The 27,016-nt window shown below is 38.8% G+C and overlaps 2 protein-coding genes across 3 annotated transcripts in view; one reads left to right on the top strand and one right to left on the bottom strand.

Moving 5' to 3' along the window:
• Positions 1–6,773: 6,773 nt before the first annotated feature.
• On the top strand, positions 6,774–8,639 carry LOC129926887 (piggyBac transposable element-derived protein 4-like). The gene has a single exon (XM_056033362.1). It carries the CDS (start codon positions 6,774–6,776, stop codon positions 8,637–8,639), a length of 1,866 nt encoding a protein of 621 aa, XP_055889337.1.
• A 931-nt stretch (positions 8,640–9,570) lies between these two features.
• LOC106056580 (neuropeptide CCHamide-1 receptor-like) overlaps positions 9,571–27,016 on the bottom strand; it is a 122,452-nt gene continuing 105,006 nt past the window's right edge. For both annotated transcript variants that reach the window (XM_056033077.1, XM_056033076.1), the window contains exons 3-4: positions 14,251–17,917; positions 9,571–12,949 (exon numbers count right to left, since the gene is read on the bottom strand). In XM_056033077.1, the coding sequence (XP_055889052.1) occupies positions 16,315–17,910 (1,596 nt within the window). In that variant the 5' untranslated portion in view covers positions 17,911–17,917 and the 3' untranslated portion in view covers positions 9,571–12,949; positions 14,251–16,314. The remainder of the gene's footprint in view (positions 12,950–14,250; positions 17,918–27,016) is intronic.

Here is a 27,016-nt window from a genome sequence, read left to right on the forward strand (position 1 = left end):
TGACGTGAGGAAACGATATGGAGAGAGTAACCAGGAGAGAACGTGAGTATATCAAGTCACACCAAACACGTTTTTCTACACTCCCGCCCCTTAAAACTAAGTGTAAAAAAACTCGAACACCCCCCCCATCCCCCCAGTGGACACTTCAATGACGTGTTTTGTATTTAGCCCCCTCCCCCTCCCCAATACTGGACCTATACATTGGGCAGCCGCCGAATAGGTTGTCGAAAAAAACACGGGGTTGCAAAAACAAAAAAAGAGGAGTAATATTTTTTTGAAAACCTGTGTGTGAAGACTTTCTGCTATTGAACAACAAACATTTAATCCAAGATGGAAACTCGTCTGGCTCTATTTAATATCAATCTGCAGCACATCTTTATTCACTACTAGGTTTCTGTCACACCACTGCAATAACAATACAGGACGTCCAACTGTCGTTTTGCACTCTTCATCTCCCGTTACCCCCGCTCGGCTGACCCATTCAGCTTCTGGACAGGGACAGGACAGGGGCGTAACTTATAAGCAGGACACTCATACTCCACGACAAACACACGCACACCGAAACTCTTTTCACAACGCTGTGGTAAGTGAAAGTCGGACCCACGACAGTCAAAGGACCACTGTATTTGTAAACAATAATACATTTAATTGATAAAGTGCGCTGTTAACAAACAAAATTTAGACCTCAAGGCTCTGCGAGACATAACAAACATAAACGTGAAAGTTAAAATGACAAATTTATCTCAAAAGGTTTTGCTATTTCATTTGAATATTCTTTATAATTACATAACAAATGTTCAGACCCCCCCCCCTTTTTTTTTTTTCTTGTAACAAATTTGTACACCCCCTCCCCCCTATAACTGTAACGTAATATATATATATTCTCATATTCTCTTCAACTCTTTAAAAATACTCTCTCTCTCTAACGTTGGGATATAACTTTTATGCAAATGGTTTTAGATATTTTTTTTAAATTGTATTATTCAATTAAGTAATTCCTGTCATACTAACTACCTAAATTTATAAAATATGTTTACTTTTTTTTTAAAGAAATAAATGAAAATAGTATGCATACAAGTGGAATATAATTTAAAATAATAATTAGTATTTTATATTATACATGTGAACTACAGGAAGTAAAATCCAACCGGAGTCATATAACTAAAGGGAAAAGTTATACTGGTTGAGGCTTTGAATAAGACATTGGCCCTTTACAAAACAATTAGATCAATTAGACAATCATTCAATAACATCAGTTGGGCCAGGATCACATCGAACTTCATCTTCACCCATTGAACCGTTGGGGCACCACACAAGATCCGTCAAACGTCTTTCTTCTTTCCTCTCTGTCCTTTTGCCTTTGGTAGAATTTCATTCACTGATAGGATTGTCCAATCTTTGATGTTGTCTTCCCATCGCTTTCTCGGTCTTCCTCTTCATCTTCTTCCTGGTACTGTTCCCGGAAGGAAGGTCTTTGCGAGCCCGAGGACCTAGTGATTTACGTTTTCTGACAGTTGTTAGCAGGTCATCGTGAAACAAGCCTTTTTACCTGCCTGAGTGGACCACATTCTCTAGGTCAGAATTATGATATTTTATCATCACAAAGGAGGTGTACGATACACTTTACAAAAACAAACAGACACAAAAATTCACTTGTTCCAATGGCAATCAAATCAGTGGAAAGAATTGATGTACCGATGTAGGCATTTTATATGTTTGACTGAGACTACTGTGAATGTATATTACAGTTTCCATAAATCTAATTTTTTTTTATTTTTTTGTATGTAATAATTATAAGACGTATTTCCTTATTAATGATAAAGATTATCATTACTGGTGTTGTTATTATTATTTAGCTTAGAATACCGTTGTAGGCGTATTCTTTTATTCAAATATAACTCGGGTAAATTCTGAAAGATTTTCTGTTTGACAAAATGAACTGTTTTGTATAACTATAACTGTGTTATACATTCATACCAACTAAGAACAGGACACACACCACTATTAAATTACCACGCAAACGAAATAAACTCCACACAACTACCCCTTTGCAGATATTGCGCCCACCCCTTTGAAACCGTAAACCATATCCTCTTTGAATGCCCCTCCTAATCCACCTTAGGCAGACCCTACTTCCACTACAGCCCAACATAACCAACACCCTGTACGGCAGTGCTGAACAGCTGAAGAAAACAGCACACTTTTTTTCCTTGGCACAGTCTGCAAAAGAGCTCACAGCTCAGCAGCAATAAAGCTGGCTAGAAGAAGAAGAAGAAGATACAATCATACGGAGGAAGAGAATCCAATGCTGACAGACATTGTTAGCATATTTGCTATTAACATCTACACTGCATTCTTTACTGTCAACAAAAATCATCTAACCTTGCATTTTTTAAAAAAATTGAGTTACCTCCCTTAAATTTACATCTGAAGCCCAGGCTCTATAAGAAGTTAAACAATTTGTCCACCAAGGCACCGGCTTAAGTTCTAACTTAAACTCTGTTTTAGCAGCCCTTACTATTTATAACCTAATGTTGTTGTTTTTTTTACTTTTGGTTATATCAGAATTAATCAAGCAAGACAATCAAGAACTTACATAGCATAACATCAATTCAGAACGAGACTAGAAATGACAGGCGTGCCCATAGACATAAATATAGACTGGCCGATTAAAGAGTTTTATGACACGAAAATTTGTGACTTGCAATTTTGTGCACTTTATTATACAGCATTTATGAGCAGTATAAAAGTTAAGTATTCATATCTATTTCAGCCACACACCTATATATATTGTAAATAAGGAGGCAGTGTAGTTTTATTTAATCTCTAAGAATGAAGATCATGCAATTTTTCATAATTCGGAAATCCGAATACAATAGATATACATGTTTTCAAGTTACATGAAGTTACTTCCTTCGGCCAGTCTATATTTATTTATGTCAATGGGCGTACCATAAATGTAAATCTGCTATAAGTGGAGACTATTCATTATAATATAAAAATAATATATTATGGTGTGCATAACAAAATGTGCAATTCTTGGCTGTCATGGCGGATTGAACCTCTTGGCACAAGTCAAAAGAGTAAAAGTCTGGAATGAGGTGCAGCTAATTCAGATTCTTTTCTAATGGAACAGCCAAAACAAATATTTAAAAGATTCATGTGCACATGTGGACCTTTAAGCTAGAGACTAGTACACCTAAATTTTTATTCAAGTTTATTTATTATTTATACATCAACATTAATACAATTAGTGTTGTCTAGATCATGATACAGTTAACCCTATGATAGACATCAATAAAATTATTTTTAAAAAAGTAATAAGTATTTTAAAAAATACTATTGCTTAAAAAAAATGCAATGAAAGGTTTAAGGATATATACAATCAAGTCACATATTGTTGACGAGTGTATAATGTGGCCCGAAATGCAACTTTTTTCCAGCCATTTGTCATGTATCCATTCTCACTTGACAGTCGAAGCCTGTGGAAAGTACTAGATCTAGGAGACACGAAAGCGGGCCCGGCTCCTTCTCGGGCAGTAGCATCTGTCTCCTCTCATGCTGTAGTAGTATGTGTGGGAAGGGTCTACTGAATATGAAAAAAAAAAAGTAAATCTCTTGGCTACCAAATCGAGAAGTCCCGGGTTTAAATCTTGATGAAGACTAGGGATTTTAATTTTGGGATCATTAGGGCGCCTCTGAGTCCACCCAGCCTCTAGTGAGTACCTGGCAATAGTTGAGGGAAAGTAAAGGAGGTTGGTCGTTGTGCTGGCCACATGACACCCTCGTTAAGGATGGGCCACAGAAATAGATGACCTTTACATCATCTGCCCCCATAAGTCGCTAGGTCTGAAAAGGGAAACTTTTAGACTATTGTGATCAGTTTCCAGAGTTTAATGTGCAAAACATTTAAATCATGCCACATTTCTCTTAGCTAAGCTTCTCTCTGTTTCTCTTATCAATACACTGTTTAATAAATGTCTCTATTTAACTTGAAAAAAAAAAAAAGAGACATGTTTTACACTTTATTGTTTTACACAATTTGTCAAGTGTACAAAAATCGTTATAAACATTGATGTTGAGATGCACACATGGACGCATGCAAGCCAACAGCCACATCTATTGACACATACGTAAGTGTGTCTCAACACTAAGAGGTCACTTTAAAACAACATATACCACATGAAAACCAATTTTACTAAAAGCAAATTTGTACATAAGGAGGAAAATTATTACAAAGAGCTATACATGTATTAAACACTGAAACGAAATTCGGATCATTCTCACCAGTTTTGGGACGATTGCAGCAATTATAAGATACATATACGGTTGGCTGAAGAAGAACAGGAACACTGCCCTGCAACACCCTAGACAAGATACACGTCTTTCAATCTATCGATCCTTTATCTGTCTCCGTCCGACCATCCATCCATCCATCCATTTACCCACATTACCCATCTGTCAGACTCCATCAATCCGTGCGTCCATCCTTCTCTGTTTAACGGTCAATTTGTCCTATTGTCTGACTTCGTCCGTATTTCCCGCTGTCTCTATATGTCTATTTATAGTATTGACAGAATATAGTTTACAACACACGATTGTTGTCTAATTAATATCCATTTTTATTATGTCAACGCCAAGTCCCGCATTAACCAAACTGATTTTAACAAAAAAAAACAATTTTAATCTAAGGCTAACCCTCCAATTGATAAATATAGTACAATGCAGTATTATCACTGCTCTCCCTTGCATTGTATTTCTATTGTACAGGTTACGTCCCTTGCATTCTCCCATAGCAAGCCTATTACTCTCTACTTATCTGTCGTGGGAAAGGGGCCTTATGGTGAAAGATATTTTTATATCCCAACTCAAGATATTTTTCTTACGTATTTTAACTTTTTAACACATATTAATCCATACAAACAAACACACACACATACAAACATACACACGCTAGCAGACATACATACTTACAAAAGAATCTATTATATACAAAAAAAAATTAAAAAAAGCACACAGATATAGGAAACAAGGTACACATGGTGATAGATAATATATGTACAGTAAAGAAATCATTCAACACTTTACACGAAAAAAAAGACTTGGCCACTACACTATTGCTTCAGAACATTATTAACATTGTAAAGTGTCGCTTGCTACAAAGACAACGGGAGCCCATTTGGCTTTAACGTATAAATATATCGTGACACTTGTAACTTTTTAAACAGGCAATGATGCCCTAACTACGGCCCCGTGGGACATTTCCAGCCCTTAAGATGTTACAGTTTATACCCACCACTGCGATACCCCAATCCACTTAATAAGTTGTAGATGGCCGGTTCCATTGGGCTCCAGTAATTTGCATGGATGCGTTCGGTTTGTGCTATTCTATATTAGGCCACCATCTAATTATGGAGACCTAGAAAGGAGGATCCTAGCTATTTAATTGAGATGCTACAGAAGGATCCTAGGTATGACATTTAAAGACCGCATCACAAACCAAGAGATCAGAGACAGGGTTACTACAGCAGTGACCTGCTAACTATTGTAAAAAAAACGTAAGCTAAAAATCAATAGATTTTCGTGGCTCGCAAAGACCTTTCTTCAGGGAACAGTACCAGGAAAAAAGAAGAAGAATCAGACACAGAAAGCGATGGGAAAACAACATAAAAGAATAGACGGGCCTGACATTGAAAAAAGGTTCTAGCTAAGGCAAAAGACAGAGAGGAATGGAGAAAGACGGTTGACAAATCTTCGCGTGGTGCCCCAACGGTCCAACAGATTAAGGGATAGGTATTGTAATAAATAATTGGCATAGAATGATACCAAAAACAAACCTCTGCATTTAAATAAAAACTATCTTTTACTCTTGGCTGGTCATCATATCAGTCTCCTTAAGCGGAAGTGATGCTAGCATACTTGCAACGGATCTCCAGAGACTAGACCCCAAACCCTAAAAAATTTTTAAATTTTGTATAATGTCCAGTACTCAGCTAAAAACGAACGAAGAAGAACGTAGAAGAACGAAGAAGAACGAAGAACATAGAAATTTAAAATAAAATCATAATGGGCAAATTTGGCTTCATTCTCAATATTGTCTGTAGATCAAAAAATGTCCATGCTCATTAACAGCAATCCCACAGGCTTCAGTGCTGCGTAGAAGCCGAGGAAGACTGAGGAATAATGATCGATGTAATCAAGTATGAATCAAATGGGCAGACTTCGTTTAGGAGAGAAAATAATTAGTGTATATGTTTTCGTGGTGTGAAACAGTTAACAAAACAACAAAGGAATAGATAAAGAGTCTGATCTATTTCAGGTAAACGACTTAAAGAATTTGACTTTTTTTTTTTGAAGCCATGCCAACCATGAAAGATTTGGTAAAGCGATACATGAGCTGCTATTTGCTAACCTTGGCGGTCGTATCTAAGTAGTCCCTAATGTTTTATCAAGAGATAGGCCAACGACACATTAAAATTGTTTCAATATAGTGTAAACATCATAAGCCTTAACTCTTTCAGCCTGTTTTGCCAGTATACTGGCAAAACAGCTATACCTCATAGCCTGGTTTGCCAGTATACTGGCTTTTGGGGGGTGGCTTCTAAAATTAGTCCGTTTCTTGTAGTTAGAGTTTTTAAAGTTATTTCTAAAAACAAAAATAGTAAAAAGAAACGAAACCTTCCTTTTTTAAGCGTCTTTATGCAATAACCTGGATTGTTTTTTTGTTTTAATATTATTTTAATTAGTGTGTTGCTTAGCAAACAAAAACAAACATGGATGCTATGCCTGGATGCAGTAGTGTTAGTGGTAGGCCTAAAAGATTGACGGTAGCACAAGCTACTCAATTGTTTTTAGCTTTAGAAAGTTCTAGTGATAGTGATAGTGAAGATGATTCCACATATTTGCCAGAAAATCATGGTGTAGATGATAACATTGTGAAGAAGAAAAGAGCTAGACATGATGATACTGTGGTTGACTCAGATTCTGACAGTGATAGTGGCAGTGAAGCTAACAATGATGGGACTGGTATTATTGCTACAATTCCAGAACCAGATGATTTTAGACCTAGAACTAGTGGTAATAATGATGGGTGGCAATGGGAGAGGGTTGCTGACAATTGTCCTGTCAGTACTGCCAATACATTTAGAATGTCCCAGCCTTCTAAAAGTGGAGTCAATTCTGAGTTAGATTTGACAAGAGATTCTACACCATTTGATGTTTTTACCAGGCTAGTAGATGGTTGTATCATGACCTTTTTAGTTGATAGCATTAATGATTATGCTAAAATTGTGATTCAAAAACACAATCCTCCTACTGTCAGGTCCACTTTTAATAATTGGACAGACACAAATGTTGCAGAAATGTACAAGTTTCTCGCAGTTTTTATTTCGATAGGTCTACAAAACAAAAAGTCTGTCAGGGACTTTTGGTCTAATAAAGACATATATTATCAGCCATGGTTTAATACCATGTTTACAAGAGCTAGATTTGAACTCTTGTTCTTTAGCATGATGCATGTAGGTGAAGCGGTCTCGGTCGGTAAGGATAAAGTTGAACCCTTCGTAAAGATGATGTGTTCAAATTTTCAAAAGGCATTTTATCCTTTTGAGGAGGTTGCTATTGATGAGATGGTGATAGGATTTAAAGGCAGGTTTGGACCATTACAGTACAACCCTAGTAAGCCTGAAAAGCACCACATAAAAAATTATGGCCTGTGTGATAGCAGTACAGGTTATGTAATAAATCTTATTACTTATTATGGAAGTGACACTACTTACTCAGACTCATCAAAGAGTATTACCAGCCATGCAGTCAAAATATTTGATACCCTTCTACAACCACTTCAAAGTGGGCATCATATTTTTGCTGATAGATATTATACATCAACAGATCTCTTGGAATATCTAACTCAGAAAAGATTTTATTATACTGGGACAGTCAACTTGGCTAGGAAAAATTTCCCTGCCGAGCTCAAGAAGCAAAAGCTGCGTCACAGAGAAACTCAATTTTACAAGTCTGTGGGCAGTATAGATGCTCTTTGTGTGGCATGGCAGGATAAGAAAGCTAAAAAGCCTTGCATTATGGTGTCCACAAAATCAACCAATCGCATCATTAATGTGCAACAGAAGCGCAGTGTTGTCGAGAAGCCAGAAATGGTTCACGACTACAATATGATGATGAATGGTTGCGACAGGGCAGACCAAATGCTCTCTTATTATTCTGTGCATTCTAGAAAAAGCATGAAATGGTGGAAGAAAGTCTTTTTCTGGATATTAGAAATTGCACAGATTAATGCCCTCATCATTTATAATGCCACACAGGTTACATGTGACCAGCCTTCAAAAAAGCTTTCTTTAAAAAAATTTAAAGAAACTTTAATTGATGGTTTAGTTGATGCTGCCACTGCACTGGGTGATGTTCCCAGACAGGTGAAAGTGAAGACTGTTAAAGCTGACAGCAAAATAGCACCTGGGCCTCATCTTGTTCATTATGAAGAGAATGATCGCCCTTGTGTCTATTGCAAGAGTCAATCACAACGGAAGCGGACTAGATTCTTTTGCTCGGGTTGCCCGTCGCAACCTCGGCTCTGTGTGAAACATTGTTTTCGTCTATACCATGAGGATCTGGCAAAAATATAGCTTTCGAGTAGTGGCAGTAGCATCTATGTAATGTAAATAAATGTATATATATGTGTGTGTGTGTGTGTAAAATGTAAATATTATTCCTATTTCACTGGATATTGTTTTTTGCCAAAAATGATTTCGAATTGGATTTACAACTCTACGCGTCTAAGGTAATATCTGTTTTATAATCTTCACTGCATGTTTAAGTGTTGTATATCAAATTATTCAGAAATGAATCCTCTTTCTAATTAATGAAAAGTATTTAGTCAAAATGGTCAATACAAAAAAAATAAAGAGTATATATTGATGTTATTGCAAAGAAAAAAAAATTGCGAAAAAAATTTGACTATGATCTAAGACATGAAATTACAAATTATTTACATTTAAAAGAATAAAGAAAGGGTAAAAAAGAATTCTTATGCATATCTATGTAGTTTAATATATAATTTATGGTGACTGTAATAATAAAGAAATTAAAAAAAATTATTTTATAATAGATATGGAAAAAAAAGTAGTTTAATTAAAATTAATGCAATTTAGAAAAAAAATTAAATTAAAATAAATAAGCAAGAAATTAGGAAAAAAAAACTTGATTTATGTTTATCAAAATGAATTTACTTTAAAATGAGTACAAAATATACTCTTTTCAAGCAATATTATACATATATTATGTATAACAAACCTAGACAAAAAAAAATTTTTTTACTCTTTTATTTTTTTCCATCCTATTCAACCTGCAAAATCATCTATACAAATTAAATAAACTACAAAAAGATTAAAAGAGTTGTGTTGGTGAAGATCTTTGCTTTAATTTGATATATAACTTTATTTATCTGTGATTTACCGTTTATGAGATAAAAAATATTTTTATAACCCTATTGTAAACAAAAACTGGTAGCCATTTTTGCCCGCATCCATTGCTATTTTAGCAACAGGCTGAAAGAGTTAATAAGAGAACAGATCCAGATCAAGCTACACGTAACGCAGACAAGCTAACTGGGATGAAACCGGGTCTTCAGGTGGGCTCCAACAGCACAGCATGCTCTGACAGACATTCCACCTGGTGAAAAGGAAAGATAGGCTACACAAGATCGTCCCGTCCGTCAAGCCGTTTCTTGACAGGGGCCGCACGCTCACGATGACTGATCTTTTACAACGATTCAGGTAAGAACACGGGGAGGAGATCTGCATCCAGCCTCGCTGGGATGGAAAAACCCAAGTAGGGCTCAAGGGGTCGTGAACCCAAACAACGAATGCTATTAAATGCTTATCGGAGAAGTCGGTGAGGAGACATCTTACATTCCTGGCCTTTACATTATCCTGGCCTGTGAGTAAAATCCTTCTATCTGGTCAAGGGATTCAGAAGGGTTCGAACCTCGGCAGACACTCACAGAAGTGAACACTCTGTGCCGTTTGAGGTTTACGCCTAATGTTAGCAGAGGCTCAAGAGGCTTTAATCCTCAGATATATTCCATTCGCGACAAAAGATAACACTTCTTGCTGTACTCCGTCTAGTAAATTAAACACTGTGTCTGAAAAGGTGTGCACTATTCAAAACGATTGAAAAGATAGTTAAACATTTGGAAAAGTCAGAGAAAGTCACGTGATGTAAAACATATCTGGTGAAAATTGAAACAAGCCACACAGATCAGATTAGAATCTTTAGTTAGATTCTAAACTGCAAAGGGCTCGGACAAGATCAGCCTGTACCTATGAGTGTTGGTTACAGAGATTGTCTGCACTTCGGTATTTGTACATTACATAATGGTTGCCCTTTAGTCTTATTTAAGATTTAGAAAAAAAAAACGATATCGAATATAGAAAAATGAGAAGAAATACATTCATAAATAATGGCTGATTTATCCCCCCTTCCTTAAAAGAATAAAAAGCCTGGGATAGTTGGCACGAGGTCACCAACAAAGCAGCCCCCTCCCCACCCCCTTTTACCACGCAGCCGATGTGTCCAAATAAACGGAAAATACCCGATTTATTTTATTTTTTTTTTTGGGGGGGGGGGGGGTCATTAGCGTCGCAGGTTCTGACATGGTGTAGTACTGTGTGCTGCAAACTGCCTACAATTTCCGGCTGCTGATTTTTCCTCAGGGTTGAGCGTTACGTGTATTGATTACTCCAACTGTGGTTTTGAACCAGTCCCCAATATTATTGTTGAAGTACACCGCACTGGTGGCATCCTTGTAGAGGTTCTGGATAACTTTGATTATGTTTTTATTAATGTTGTACTTTTCCATTGTCGCCCAGAGTGCTCCGTGCCATACTCGAGTAAGACAAGGCTGCCTACTGTCACCAACACTCTTCAATATCTTCCTTGAAAGGATAATGGAAGATGCCCTCGAGGGCTATGAAGGTACTGTTAGCATTGGAGGAAGAAGAATTACTAACTTGCGCTTCGCAGATGATATTGATGGCCTAGCAGGGACAGAAGAAGAACTAGCTGACCTGGTGATGCGCATTGACAAGACTTCCGCAGCATATGGCATGCAAATAAATGCCGAAAAAACTCAAATTATGACCAATAGCCATCAGGGCTTTAAAAGAGGCATCAGTATTGGAGGTGAAAAGCTAACTAGTGTTAACAGCTTCAAATACCTCGGAGCAATTGTCTCAGGTGAGGGGACAAAACCCGAACTATTGGCCCAAATAGCACAGTCCACAGCAGCCCTTTCAAAACTTAAAATAATATGGAAAGATAAGGGCTTAGCCCTCGGCACCAAAATCAGACTGATGCGCTCTCTGGTCATGGCCACATTTTTATATGATTGCGAGTCGTGGACGTTGAATGCAGAGCTTGAGAGGAGGATCCTTTCAATGGAATTGAGATGCTACAGAAGGATCCTAGGCATTACATTCAAAGACCGCATCACAAACCAAGAGATTAGAGACAGGGTTACTGTAGCGATCGGAGCCCATGACGACCTGCTAACTATTGTAAAAAGACGAAAGCTTAAAACCTTTGGCCACATTACAAGATCAACGGGGCTCGCAAAGACCTTCCTTCAGGGAACAGTGCCAGGAAAAGAAGAAGAGGCAGACAGAAAAAGCGATGGGAGGACAACATTAAAGAATGGACGGGCCTGCCGTTGAGAGAGGTTCTAAACAAGGCAAAAAAAAAGGGAGGAATGGAGAAAGACGGTCGACAAATCTTGCCTGGTGCCCCAACGGTCCAACAGACTAAGGGATAGGTAAAGGTAAGGTATTGATTATGCGCATTACAACAAATTATATAATGAAACGGCTGTATATAAACCATTTTTAAGACTAAAAAATTATCATTGAGTTGTCCTGACAAACGTATTAATTTTCACATCAACAATAGAGGCATGTAACAATATATAACAAAAGGTAACAAAATATAATTACAAATATACATTAATAATGTTCTTAACCACATGGAAAACACAAAACGATTGATATTATGCTGTCTGCTCTGGTAATTTATACCACACAGTAATGCCATTGACCAGGCCCCAATATCCGGCTTCTCCGATTAACCGTATTTGACTATATATAAATGTTTACAATGAATTTTGTATGGACAAACGATAGGTTAATACATTTATGACCAGAGCTGGATTTGACAATCTAGTAGTGGATGGCCGACTCTGACTTTAACAAGATAGCGCTAATTAATACAAAGGTGAATGACGCGTAATAGGTACATGTACTTTTGAATATATTTGTCCTTCTTTTTTATATTTTATGTTTTTAAAGTATATACATTAAACAATATTTTTACATTTTAATTTGTCGGTGGACCTTCATTTAAAGTGAGGCCCTGTGCGGATACATTGTCTGTGAGACAGGATTTAGACGTGATAAGGCCCTAAGCTATTGACGTTAAGGGGCCCCCTTGTAATCAACATTAGGTTATTTTTTAAAAGCGTATTCTTCAAAATGGTTGTAGATATCTATGGAACCATCTTCATGGGGGGATGACCCATCCTTAACTTGTGTTTTCTATAAGAGGATCTAGCACTGACTCTCTGAACTGCAGTAAATCTGGCCAGCCTGGTTCCGTATGAAATAATGCTGACAAAAACTATCACTATAACATATTGTTGTAGCCAGCATGTAGCGGCGTCACGCGCTTATCATGTGACATTCTGAAAACGAGGTTGGCAACTTCGCTGAGAGATTTTACGTCTGCTCCATGACATATGAACGAGAAAAAAAATGGTCACAAAATAATATTGAAACCAAAAAAATAACACATAAATTCAGAAATGACGTTTGTTGATCATCCAACTGCCTTTAACTGTCTTCAACTGTCTACAACTGTCTTGAGCAGCTTTCTTCATGTGTCCAACCTATAAAAAAAAAATAGAAAAATAAAGTGTCTATTTTGTAGAATTTAGAATAGTGCTTTCGTATCAAAGCTTTAAAGTTATCAACACAGTCAGTGCCTTGAGTAGAAAGGGAAAGAATTAATAGGTAAACATTCTTTAGAATTCTTTTTACTCTCTTTTTTGTGACGGTACGCACAGGTACGTCGTACGGGCTCTTTTTTCAATGTGGGGGGAAAAGTATTACCTTTCTTGTATATTAACGTTTATTATTAATATTTTTTATATTATAAAAAGGAATTTTCGCTTCTTGACTCACTGCCTTCATTTCTATTGCAGAAGACTTCTTAAGAAGGAAGTTAGCTTCTCTTGGATGTGATGGTGGGAAGTGGCGTCAAGACATTGCTACAAGAAAAGTTTCCACCGGTTATGGTTTGGCCTTGTGCAAATCACGGACTGGAACTCTCCTTTGGTGATGTCATAAAACAAATTTTAGGGATCAACCCCGGGCATGTTTTCAGGGAGCAACCCCTGGCACGCTTTCAAGGATCAACCCCGGCACGCTTTCAGGGAAAAACCCCGGGCACGCTTTCAGGGATCAACCCAGGGCACGCTTTCAGGGATCAACAGATTTAAGGCATTCATTGATAAACTGTATGTAGTTGATCATTCTTCACGCAAACTTTGCAGAGAATTTCAAATATGTGGCTCGTTTGTTAAAGGCTGGGTTGTTAAAAATTGGGAGAATGATAAGCAACCAGCTTCCGGTCTGTTTTAGAAGTTTGGGAAGATTATGAAGTTTTGGTACATGATGCTCTGTCATGTGCTTCTGTTTCCCAGGTGGCTGGGTCAATGCTTAAGGCTTTCATAAAAGCTTTTATGGTGTCCCTGAAGCGTTTTCTTTGTCCCCTTGCGAGCGCTTTTCTTTCCTTAATGGTAATCAAGGCTTCACATGTTGTTGATTTAATGTATTGTATATTTTATATTATGGTTTACTGTTAGAGTTTGGGTTTTGAAAATTCGTAATTTCCACATAAGCGTACATTATGAAACCTAGATACAATTTACGCTGCCAGGTCGTGGAGTACGCGCTCTGGACTGTCGTTCGACGGTCTCAGTGGCCCCGGGTTCAAACCCTGCCCTCTCCCCTGTCGTCCTTCAAGAGGTTTGGGCTAAGATGTAATTATCTTTAAATCTGAAGAAACATCCCAAAATATTTGAAAACATTTTACACACATTCTGAACTGAGCATTATAATGTCTGCTTACAATTGAAGCCCGTGCTGTGTCAAACAATAATTGGGCACATTGCCCTAACAAAATTACCTCTCATCTCTGGACATCATGACACCACCTTGGCTAATGGATACTGGCTAACGCAAGCGAGCTAGTCCCTAGAGGGCGCTCTTACATTCTCCATTACATGGAAGCTAAATGGAACAAAACAAATCATAAAATTAATTATTAAATTGATTATAATTTTATAATAGGTTAATGAAAGTGTTCGGGGTTAGGGACCCTTGCCCTGTCTATAACGATTATTACTGAAGATATCAATCTTATGAACACGAAAGGACTTAAATGCCATCTTCCATGAAAGATAACCACAGTTTGGTTAGAATTATTTCCCTCGCTTGAAATGTATCTTAAGCCTTTTAATATCCGTATGTCTATCCCATGGGGTTGCGGGTTGACCGAACATGGTATACATAACAAATGAAAACATATTGTAAATATTGCTTCTAGGATCATTAGTATCAGCACGTTAAATGAAATTTTGTTGAAGTTGTCCTTGGTTAAACACAAGTAGGTGGCGCTGTTCATAATGAGACGACCTATAATGCCTCTAGGTGGCGCTGTTCACAATGGTACGGCCTAAAATGCCTCAAGTTGACCCTGTTCATAATGAGACGACCTATAATGCTTCTAGGTGGCGCTGTTCACTCTGAAACGACCTAAAATGTTATTAGGTGGCGCTGTTCACAAAGGTACAGCCTAAGATGCCTCTAGGTGGTGTTGTTCACAAAGAGACCGCCTAAAATGCCTCTAGGTGGCGCTGTTCACAAAGGTACAGCCTAAAATGCCTCTAGGTGGCGCTGTTCACAAAGGTAAAGCCTAAAATGCCTCTAGGTGGCGCTGTTCACAAAGGTACAGCCTAAGATGCCTCTAGGTGGCGCTGTTCACAAAGGTACAGCCTAAGATGCCTCTAGGTGGCGCTGTTCACAAAGGTACAGCCTAAGATGCCTCTAGGTGGCGCTGTTCACAAAGGTACAGCCTAAAATGCCTCTAGGTGGCGCTGTTCACAAAGGTACAGCCTAAAATGCCTCTAGGTGGCGCTGTTCACAAAGGTACAGCCTAAGATGCCTCTAGGTGGCGCTGTTCACAAAGGTACAGCCTAAGATGCCTCTAGGTGGCGCTGTTCACAAAGGTACAGCCTAAGATGCCTCTAGGTGGCGCTGTTCACAAAGGTACAGCCTAAAATGCCTCTAGGTGGCGCTGTTCACAAAGGTACAGCCTAAAATGCCTCTAGGTGGCGCTGTTCACAAAGGTACAGCCTAAGATGCCTCTAGGTGGCGCTGTTCACAAAGAGACCGCCTAAAATCCATCTAGCTGTAGCTGGTTTAAGTGATGGCGTTCCACAACGGCAAATTTAAGCTCCGATTTGGATTAAAATTGTACGCAACGCCCCCTCGATAGTTCAACTTTTTAAAGTTAATATCATAATGAATGCTGCAGATACTCCTTCGTTCCTTAACATTTCCATATAAGCTTATACCATATTTGATTCAACTCAAAAGAAAGTTTTAAGAGTTTGTATATTAATAGAATGAAGTATGTAACGCATGATATATACATCAAAAAAGTAGTCGGTAACACAAATAGTCCCATCGTTTTTACAAAGAAGCTGTACAGTATTTGAACAACGATATTACTGCTAAATAACTGTATTTGTAAAGTAGAGTATTTGTAAAGTTGAAGGTGTTGGGTTGCTCAAGTAATCAGAACAAGCTAGATTTAATAAAACTTTTGGCTTTAGTTTGTGTATTGCAGTTGTCAGTAGGTCTGCTAGTTTTATGATGGTTGAATTCTGTCGTGAGCTAAAAATAACTTTTTTTTTTCAATAGCTATCTTTATGCTAGGGGAGAGCACTTCGAAAAACTTGACTGATAGCAGAAAGTCTGAAATCGATTCGATTTCTACAGTGATTAGTTCCAGGCGATCAATAAAAGTCAGTATCCGGTCTATTGAGCTTTGTCCGATTTGCACAAATGATTTTTATCTATGGCTTTTGTTAGCATAGTGATTTGTTTCGGACGTATTGATCCCACTTATACCGGTGTGTGACCGCAAAAGTTTATTGTCCCTAAAGTCGCTTTTTTTTTTTCTCTATTAAAGCTGCGTTACGCTCTCTTTCGATTTGGTGGGCGCCACAGTGGCGTTGTAGTCTCGCTCCCCAAGCGTAATGATAGCCTCTGTGCCCGGGGCCTGGCCGCGCTTGCAGCATTTCCAGCAGATAGCGCACAGGGACGAGTGGACGTATGACCGAAACTTGTTGTCTAGGATATAAAAGACCAGTGGGTTGACCGCTGAGTTGGAGAAGGAGAGACAGAACGCAACTATCTGGAAGATGTGCCAGAAACTGTTGTAAGATCCGTTGGGGTGAAGGAAGTACCAGAGGAAGTATGCGTGCCTTGGGGTCCAGCAAAGAGCGAACGCCAGAATGAGCATGAGAACTGTCAGGGCCAGTCGGCGTCGTTTGTTGACCATTGACTGCGGACGACCGGGCTGGGCGAACTTGGTCCCCACTAGCCTCACCTCTGTCGTCAGAGGGGTCGTCTCTTTCGATAGCTTGGGAGAGGCCGTCGGGGACAGTGTGTTATTTGTATCTTCAGGTTTTCCCGTCGTGTCGCTTGCGATCGTTTTACGCTGGTACGGTACATCCATTGTGGGAATAGGTCCTGTGTAGACGAAGCTGTTGGGGCACACTTGAGTGGACTGGCTGATTTCCGATGACGGTTTACGATCGATAGTACTCTTTTCCGTGCTTGTGTGGTTTCGAGTTCCAACCTTGCTTTTGGGATCAATAAGACATTCTTTGGACTTTGCGGTGTTGTCTTCTATACCGTTTCCAGTGGTAATGTCCTCCTCTGGCTTATGATTCACCTCTTGTTGCTTTTTGGGGCTATTCGGGTCTTGCCCTTTTAGTTCAGACTTAATGGAGTTTTGGTATTTGGAGTTTTGATTACCCGCCAGGCGCCTTCTGTCTGATAACGGAAACGCTCTGAGAAGCAGGTGTACTGCTATAACTGAGTAGGCCACGGCGATGACCAGCAAAGGGAGACAAAACAAGATGACGAATCGAAGTCCGACGTGGATTTTCACGTAGAGCATCCCCCACTTGGTGTCGTAGATGCTGCACACCTGCTTGACGTACTTCTCGCTGGACGTCGTGGAGCTGATCGTGGCGGACAGGAGCGTCGGCATGGAGACGGCAATGGCCAAAGCCCATATGCCCAACGTCAAGAGGATGGGCTCCCTTCGCTGATGACGCCACAGCTTTTTCCCCATGACTATCAGACACCTCTCCACGCTTAGCACCGACAGCGTCGCGACCACGACAGTGGTGGCCAGGCTCTCCGCGAAGAAGCTCAACTTGCACAGCACCAGACCGAAGGGCCAGTAGGAGAGCGTGTACCAAATCGAGTTGAAAGGGAGGGAGACGATCAGGAAGATGAAGTCGCCGGAGGCCAGGTTGACCACCAACATGTTATGCGTCGTGGTTAAAGACTTGTGCTGCGCGAACGACAAAATGAGCAGCAGATTTCCAATCAGGCCGACGACCAGGATGACAGCGAAGACGCACGGAACGGCGATAGCCTCTGGCGTGGGGTACTCCAGCAAACGTTCCGTGCAATTGTGCATCGGGGTGCTTGTGTTACAGTCCCAGAACCTGTCTTGTGACGCCTGCTCCTCAGTTACCTCCATTGTCAATCTATTAAGAAATAAAAAAAAATAAATAAATAAAACATGAATAAATGTCAAGTCATGGATTTGTTAACAAATATAGGATCTTGTACGATGTAGAGCAGGGGTGGTCAAATTACGACCCGTGGGCCACATGCAGCCCGCCGGAATGTTTTATTTGTTTTATGAAAGAGAAAAATGTTTAGACTATAAGAATAAAGATACTTAAAAGCAGTACATTATTGTGCTTAAAGTATCGTATATTTATTATTACAATATCTCTTTTCAAGTCACTCCTTCATGGAACCTGGATACACGAGCTTTGATCCAGGAACCTGGACAGCTGATCACAAAATACAGCTCTAACGATTTACCTTGAAATTTAACACTTGATGTATGTCGCTGAGAAATGTATTACTAGTTCGTTGACCACAAGGGGAAAAACTCTAGTTTGATCGATATAATTTTTCAAAGTAACTAATAATTTAATTTAAATTTGGCTTGGCCCTACTGTGTTCGAGACTACACGATAACAGTAAATTTAAAGTTGTTTTAATTTTACACAAAGAATATCTAAGCTTTACTAATATTTGTTTTACGTAAATCTAATAAATAGTACGTCTAGATTGAATTTTCTAGATCTAAAAGACTAAGACTAAGACTAAGACTGCTTTATTGATCCTTACGGAAATTTGTTGTGATTAAAAGTGGACTATGATCTAGACTAGATCTTAAGAGTTCTAAATCTACAAGTTCATACATGTAACTATAAGTCCATAGAAAGATTACATCAATAAATGAAGTCCAGCTGGCAGAATTGATGAATACACATGACAGTGTCGAAATCACGGGTTCGATAGCCGGGTTGAACCAAATTTACACATATTGAAAAAAATATATTTTGTTACACTTTACGTTGTCAAAAAAAAAAAGGGCGTTATGGAAGAGGGGTAACGCTCTTGGCTTCCGAACCGGAGGTCCCGGTTTTGAATCCTGGTGAAGACTGGGATTTTTAATTTCGGGATCTTTGGGCGCCTCTGAGTCCACCCAGCTTTAAAGGGTACCTGCATTAGTTGGGGAAAAGTAAAGGCGGCTGGTCGTTGTGCTGGCCTCATGACACCCTCGTTAACAGTAACAGAAACAGATGACCTTTTCTTGTTTTGACATTGTATTTCCAGTGTCCCAGCAAAATAACAAAAATCGATGTAGATCTGAATAAAGTGCTCTATGAGATGAGCTATTTTTAGCTTTTGTTTAATTGTTATTTCGTTCTGTAATATTACTGTATATATTCACCATGTTAAAAACATGAAATAATAGTATAATTAGACAGTAAAATTTGTTCCTATAATGTCAAAATGCAGTACTTCGCCAGGCCAGATATACTTGTATCATTTTTCTGTCTTTAGGGGGTTCATTGGTTAGGTAGTACGTCTTTGATATTAAATAATATTTCTATTACTGTTATTATATTTTTAGGTTAATCACTTTTCAATTGTTTATGATTTAATACTTGTGAATTATGGTAACTTACAAATAAAAACATTAAAAAAAAAAAAAAAGCCCACAAAAGAGGCAAGATGGCCCATAAAAGAGGCACATAAAGCCCAAAAAAGAGGCAAAGAAAAGAGGCCTAAGGCCCAAGGATTCCTATGATGATAAAGCTAAAACTGAATAGCGCAAATTCTGAGGTTTCCTTTTTAGAAAAAAAAAAAAAAAAAAAGCATAAAAAAAAAAAAAAGCATAAATCTAAGTTTATATCTAGTCTTCTAGATTCCTCATGAGCTCACTGCTATGTTGTTCGCCTCAATTCTGGGTTGATAACAAGATAAAGATCTGGAAACCGGTACCGGTCTGTCAACTTGTGGAGGCTTCTCTACTAGTGATTTGGGAAAAAAGCGGTCATGGTAATAAGGTTCCTTTTGAGTTTTTTTTAACATGTATACAATGGCGTGGGACTTAATGACTGAGTGATGCACAGAACAATGTTTATGCGTGGATTAGCCCGCTTGGTGGTACAAAGAAACAGTTACCAGAAACAAGAAAAGATAGAATTATCGCCAGACCAGACCTGCTTGTAGTCATAATCTACTTATATCTAGTCTAATTAAATTACTCATGAGCTTACTGCAATGCTGTTTGGCTTCAATTTTAGTTTGGTCACAGGTTAACGTCTGGAATCCGGTGCAGTTCTGCCCACTTGTGGAGGCTTCTCCGATGGGAATGAGGAGAAAGGGTCAGACTAATCAAGTTCCTTTGGACCTGTATACAATGACGCCGAACTCACGTCTTATCAGCAACGGGAGATTGACTGAGTGATGTCCAGGAACATTGTTGATTAGCCCAGTTTTAAGTATATAATAAGGCTTGTCTTCGAGTCCGAAGATTAGTGAGGAATACAGTATTTCCCGTGGCTGCGCAGCCCCAGCTGTGACCTACATATTTTGCCACACCCAAGGCAAGCATAACCATTGTCCGCAGGTGGTCGATTTAGATTTTTTTTTCGTCGTTTGCGTTTGTCATCAGCAGCAGATTTTCTTTTGGTCTCAAATGTGTATCCCGCGGCCTTCGTGAGTGACCTCCAGCTGTCTCGTTCCGATGCCGCATGCAGCCAGGTGCTCTCTTCTATGTCAGCCAAGGAAAGTTGACGCCTAAGTTGGTCTTTGAAGCGTTTCCATGGGGCACCCCTGTTACGTCGACCACCTTTTAGCTCACCAATAAAGACTGCCTTTGGCATACGTTCGTCTCCCATACGGGATTTAAGTATATAGTGTACGACATAAAAACATCAGAACAATAGGACTTCAAGCTGACCTGTCAACTGGTAAACGCACCAACAAATCATGAACTAGGAACAATTTTGGATCTTCGCTCTTTGTAATGAACATGAAAAACTGATCTTGTTTTGACCCCGCGCTTATGCTTCTCTATAAGCGACTATGACTTTATAATTGAACTTCAGCGTATATATATATATATAATGAACAGTGTAAATGATCCTGAACTATATACTATTTCTCAATAACCTTGACTGCTCCACAGTATGATATGGTCTGGACGTGGATGCCTTAACCTGTCTGTCTTGTGTGTTATTGTAAATGAAGGTCTAATCTTAATACATTTTTAAAAAGTAACGTTGGGAGAGTGGTCGAGAGGCCAAGTTGCGCTTGTCTTGGCTACCTAGAAGGGGGCTCAAGGTTCGACACCCGACTCCTAGATACCACCTTCCATACTGGTCAACAAATGAGATTGGACCAAAGCGCTCTGAGCATGCTATAAGCATGAAAGTAGCGCTATATAAAAGCTATAATAATAATTAATCCCATTGCACGTAAAATCTTTCAAAATTAATTTATTAATCCATTAAGTTGCATAGCGCAGACCACACCCGCAATGAGACTAAGACTCTTCCAACTATTCAATGTAATGAAAAAAATGTGTAAGTCCATACTGATTAGGATAAACATTAACTTCTTAAAAAAGTGTCTTCAAAAATGTTAAAAGTCAATGTCAAACTTTCAGCAAGGACAATTGCACTGTGGGAAGTATTCAGGTTCCTAGACTTATAATAACAAATAATGCGCATTCAGAGTGTCTAAAGATTCAGCATGTGACCTAAAATTCTAGAAAGTGACAAGGTTGACCAATGACATTGACTTTTCAAATGACCCAAAGTTTGTTTACCCGCGGGGAGCATGCGCACTTTAAATGTTATCTGTAGTATGACCTGTTTTCTTGGATATGTACTCTCTCATTAGAGACAGTATTTGCTCAATTTTGGTTCAGTCACACTCAGATAAGGCGTATTGCTGAACCCAAGCCCACGGGAACCTAGCAACGCCACTGCTTATACAGCAATACAGTTCATACATTTAAAAACACAACACAATCGCAGACTCTTTGGCCCACCAGGGAGGGCAAATTCCACCCACTGATCAGGCTGTAAGCTTTCATCAAGCCCTGGCTATAATACAAAAAACAGAAATGGAAAAGTGGTTTGAGTGCTGGGACAAGTCCCAAAAAGCCCGTGGAGTCTGGGAGCGCATGAGGCGCCCTGACCGCACTTCCCCGTGGTGGAGGCTGTCCAGGCCTGAGCAAGCTATTATAGCACAGTGCAGGACAGGCCACTGTCCTGTTGGCTCATATTTCTCGCGGCTATGGCCAAATTTCGATTCACGGTGCCCTCGCTGCGGGGAAGAAGAGGAAACCGTGCCTCATATTCTGTTTGACTACCCCAGACTTGCTGATCTCCGTCTCGACAGGTCTGGGAAACCCAAAATTCTCGACCTGTATGGCGACATTCATGCACTACGCAAGACAGCAGGGTTTCTGTCCAGGGCTTTTGCAAGAGAGGATTTGAGCCTCTCAAGCCCTCACTCTAATGGAGTTTGATGATGATGATGATGATGATAAATTTAAAAATAATGTCCTTTACGCAAAACATAGAGGTGCGGAGATCCTGAGTTCGAATCCTGGGGAAGATTTGGGATTTTTTAATTTCGGGATCTTTGGACGCCTCTGAGTCCACGCTGCGCTAATGAGTACCTGACATATTCTTATTTTATATAATACAGACGTTACTTCAAAAAAGAAGATGATTACGTCCTACGCGTCATGCATCTAGTCATACATATTAACCAATAATCTAAATTCTGCCAAGTTACTGGTTTTCCTGGCTAGCTCAGGCAACCCATTCCATGCTCTAATAGCACTAGGGAAGAAGGAGTAATTTTTTTTACAAATTTGTCCTAGCATATGGAACGTGGAAGATTACGTTATCTTTGAGTCTTTCTGAGTATTTTTTGTTTGTTTGTCTTTGAAGATTATGGTTCAGTGTTTTATGTATAATTGCTACTTTACTTTTAAGTCTTCTCTCCTGAAAGCTTTCTAAATTTAGTGATTTTACTAAAGGTGTTACTCTAATCAAATATAAATATTCGTTTGTTAATAATCTCACTGCTCTATTTTGTGTCTGTTCCAGTTTCTTAATGTTTTCCTGAGTCGAGGTTCCCAAACAGAGGCTGCATATTCTATGATTGGCCTAAACAATGTTAAATAGCATTTTAGTTTTATGTTCTTATTTGATTTGTATATATTAGTTGGGGAAATGTAAAGGTGGTTGGTCGTTGTGCTAGGCACATGACACCCTCGTTAACAGTGGGCCACAGAAACAGATGACCTTTACATCATCTGCCCTATAGATCTCAAGGTCTGAAAGGGAAACTTTTTTTTTTCTTTACTCAAATTTGTAAGGCCAGCTTATAGACTCTTCTTGAAAAAACAAACTATCCAACATTCCCTCTACACACAGATATTCCTCCTCCTTATTCCCCCTACACACATACGCTCCTTATCCTTGTTCCCCTTTCCTCTCCCCCCCCCCCACCCCACTTTTCCAGCGATGCTCTCTTGTTCTCTGAAGTCACGGACAACTCAGTGCGGTTAAAGCTTTCGGTTCCATCCCGAGTGAAGTTCCTTACGGCGCTAAAGACTTAAGAGGATCCTATCTGAGGGGGTCTTTTTTTTTTTTTTTTTTACAAACATGGACCTTGAGACAAAAGTGGAAGAAAAAGTATTCGAAAAAGAGGTCAGAGTAAGAAGGAACTGTTTATGGAGGTGAGTGGGGTGCTTGGCTCAAGAACTGATCAATACTCAAGAGTGTTTCATAAGCAGAACTAGCGATAGAGACAAAGCGGATATAACGAATGCCTGGTTTTGGTCTCATATATTTATATGCACTAGTTGTTTTTTTTACCCGGCTTTACTCCGGTTTTTTCGTTCTATTTTGTTGTTTTGTTATGTAATAAAATAATCTTTGTTATGTCTGTAATTAAAATCAATTTCAAGATGCCTGATTGATCTAAATCTAGTAAACTCTTTTGTGGTAGGGCAACTTTACATATCCTAAGATCACGGCTAATATATAACGAACGTTCATGCCAAGTTTCATTAAGATTGGGCAAACGGTTTTGATTTATATATACTTTGGCCTCCTTCAGTCGTAGAACGACTATGGTTCATCTCAGAGCACACTTCCTCATGTGGCTGTGGAGCCCTATTTTGGAGAGACACTCCCGTCCACAAATAGCGCAGGTTAAGGTGGCTTTTACTTCGGTGGTAGAGGGGCTGGCCATTTTTCGGATTGTACGTTTTTCTTCCTGAGCTGAGACCCATGTACTTTTACTGTCCATAGGTTTCTTTGTCACAGTCTCTCTCCATCTGTTGCGGTTTAGAGCTATGTCTTCCTAATTGTCAGTATTGATGTTCACTGATTTGAGGTCCCGTTTTATTACATCTATGTAACGGAGGTGGGGGCGACCAGTTTTTCTTGTGCCAGTCGCGAGTTGTCCATAGAGGATGACTTTCGGGATGCGCTTGTCCTCCATCCGGCGAACATGTCCAAGCCAGCGCAAACGGCGTTGTCTGAAGATTTAAATTTTTTTTTTAATTTTTTTTTGAGATGAAAGTGAGAAGGGCAGAGGTTTTCATAGAAGAAACATTGGTTGCGCTTAATCTCTCTTTTAGCATGATAAAGAGAATCAAACTGATGTTCCATAACTTACAGAATGTATCTTCTGTGGTAGCTACTCTTATAGTCACTAGCGACTAGCTAGGTTCCATTACTTATGAAGGCCTAAGTTCAAAGAATGAAATCAGGGGCATTTAAGGCAGACTCAATAGCAAAGCTTTTTTTTTATATTAGAAACAAGTTCAATGACTAATTAGGATTATCTGCCTGAAAAACAAATATCTAAAATATTTGTTATTAGTGATTGTACAGGATGCCAAAGCTTTCATAGCTAACAGCAAAAAAAGTCTGGAAGAAGAAAATCTGAGTGATATAAAATATTTCCAGTGGCTGGATACCTTGTAAAGAAATTGCCTATAAACAAAATTACTTTTATAAAACTAGATGTCACTGATCCAGCTAAATGTTCTGTTGCCGCTATTATGGAATGTGAAGTACACAAGAGACATTATGATCATAAGATCATTGCCAAGTGACAAGAACGTTATCAGTCTAACATAGTCTAGAAAAGTCTAAGACAAAGACTAAAAGTGTCAATATTTTGACAATTGTACAAAATGTCTTATATAAATTTATGCTGTGTAGAGAGAGAGAGTAGTCCTTAAGGGACTACAGTCACGACATGGCCTAAATTGTGCCGATGTGCCTAAAATCAAAAATCAAATCAAATCAATCAACTTTAGGATGGCTGTCTTTCATGTATATTATGTGCTTGAATGATTTAATTTGAGTCTTTCCTGGGTATATTTCTTGATATTTAGGAAAACACGCATTTACCCCTCAAAATACGCATTTCCAGGTCTGGGAATACGAGTTTCCTTTTTGGCATGTAGGCATCTCAGTAACTGTAATATTGATCAATCTAATAGTATGTTGTGTGTTGTAGGCAAAGAAATGGAGAACTTGTACATTTTATCTCGTTCTACTTATTGTCTTTAATTTCAATTTTCATTAAATATAGAAAACATTTTTTAATAAGACGGCTTCTTCAAGGGTGACGCCTAGGGCGGATATACAGTCTAACATTGTCATAATTCCAGCCTTTAGGAAGAGTGTAGTATTTTACGTAGCTTTAACCTAGATATTTTGCATCATGCAACACAGACAAAGTCGTTGTTTGTTGATGGCCACTACTATTCATCATTTTGCCGTTTGAGCAATGTTACTTTTACCAATTCGGTATTAATGTTTCCTTGGTTATCAAATGTTGTCCGCAGCCTTTTATAAGAAAGCTCCAGTTGTTACTCTTGAAAAACATTTAGTGTTAGAGGTGGCCCTTAAAGCCTTTCCTGGGGCACCATTGTTAGGCAGTCTTCCTTTAAGATAACTAAAAACGTTGCACTGGACAAAGCGTTCGCAGGTGCGCTGCCAACAGTGGCGTAGCTAGGGTGGGGGGAAAGGGGGGGGGTCCAAAATTGAAAATCCTCCGGGCCCCAAAAGAATATCCGAAATTTGTTTTTACATTAAGTATTAAGCCATTATCTCATGTCATGATGTCGAATGTCAAAATGATAGGGGCTCCTAAAGAGGTCAAGCCGCCAGGCTCCCAAATCTCTAGCTTCGCCCCTAGCTGCCCAGCGGTTGTCGAAATGTAAGAAGTACCTCTATCATCCACACAAGCATTCAACAGAACATCGCTATTTGTAGTATAGCTCCACGATAAACCCTCCTCCTTTTTCAACTGGGCTTAGGACCAGTTATGACGCAGGTTTAACTTAATTTTTAAAAAAACTTTTAAAAGTAAATGTTGAAATTCTCAACACTATAATGTTGTATCCTTTAGCAAACTTATTTGTGCACACAAAAAAATTGAATAATGTATGCAGTATACAATAGAAGGCCGACACCTTTTTTATATCAATATTTGTTTTTATTTCAAATAAAAAATTAGTAATTTAATTGTTGCGTCCGAGGTTAATAACTATTACTAAAATTTCATTGCCTGAAACAAACACTTAGTTTAACTCGTTCGTCTGGCATGCTAGCACGTGTGACTACAACAGAGAACAATAGACAACCTAATGACCATGAAAAAAACAAACAAAGATTTATTTGTACACAAACTATACTGAAACTATGTACGATTTCTCTACAAAACAAAAGTCATCGGAAAGAAATAGTAGGCGTGAGAAAGACAGGTCACACATTCGAGGCCCGAAGAAGAGTCACTCCCAAACACAGGCGCAGAGGGCGAAATCAAAATGTAATTAGATATTCTAAGGACAACGGCTTTGTTTCCATCCAATGTGAAAAAACAAGTAGGTCAACTGGGTTTGCATATGTACGTGACACACTTTACTCATTCCCAATCTCGAGAATCGAAGAAGGATCCCCACCCCTATTATTAAAGCTAATGCTAAATTGGCAAATGAATCTGGACCGTCATTGAATAAAGTGGTCACAATTACCAATTTTTTAAAAGGACCACAATGAATGAAAAGCCGCTATTAGTTTATGTGATCAGGCTTGATCGCGAATAAACAAGACAAAAATATTGAAAATCTGATAACATGATATTTTAGATCTTGCAAAGTTCTGGTGCAACGGCCACTTCTTGATTGTCTGTATTATTTTTTAATTTAATTTTTCACACAGTTG

This window comes from Biomphalaria glabrata, chromosome 6, assembly GCF_947242115.1.
Source record: "Biomphalaria glabrata chromosome 6, xgBioGlab47.1, whole genome shotgun sequence".
In the NCBI taxonomy this organism is placed as follows: Eukaryota; Metazoa; Mollusca; class Gastropoda; family Planorbidae; genus Biomphalaria; species Biomphalaria glabrata.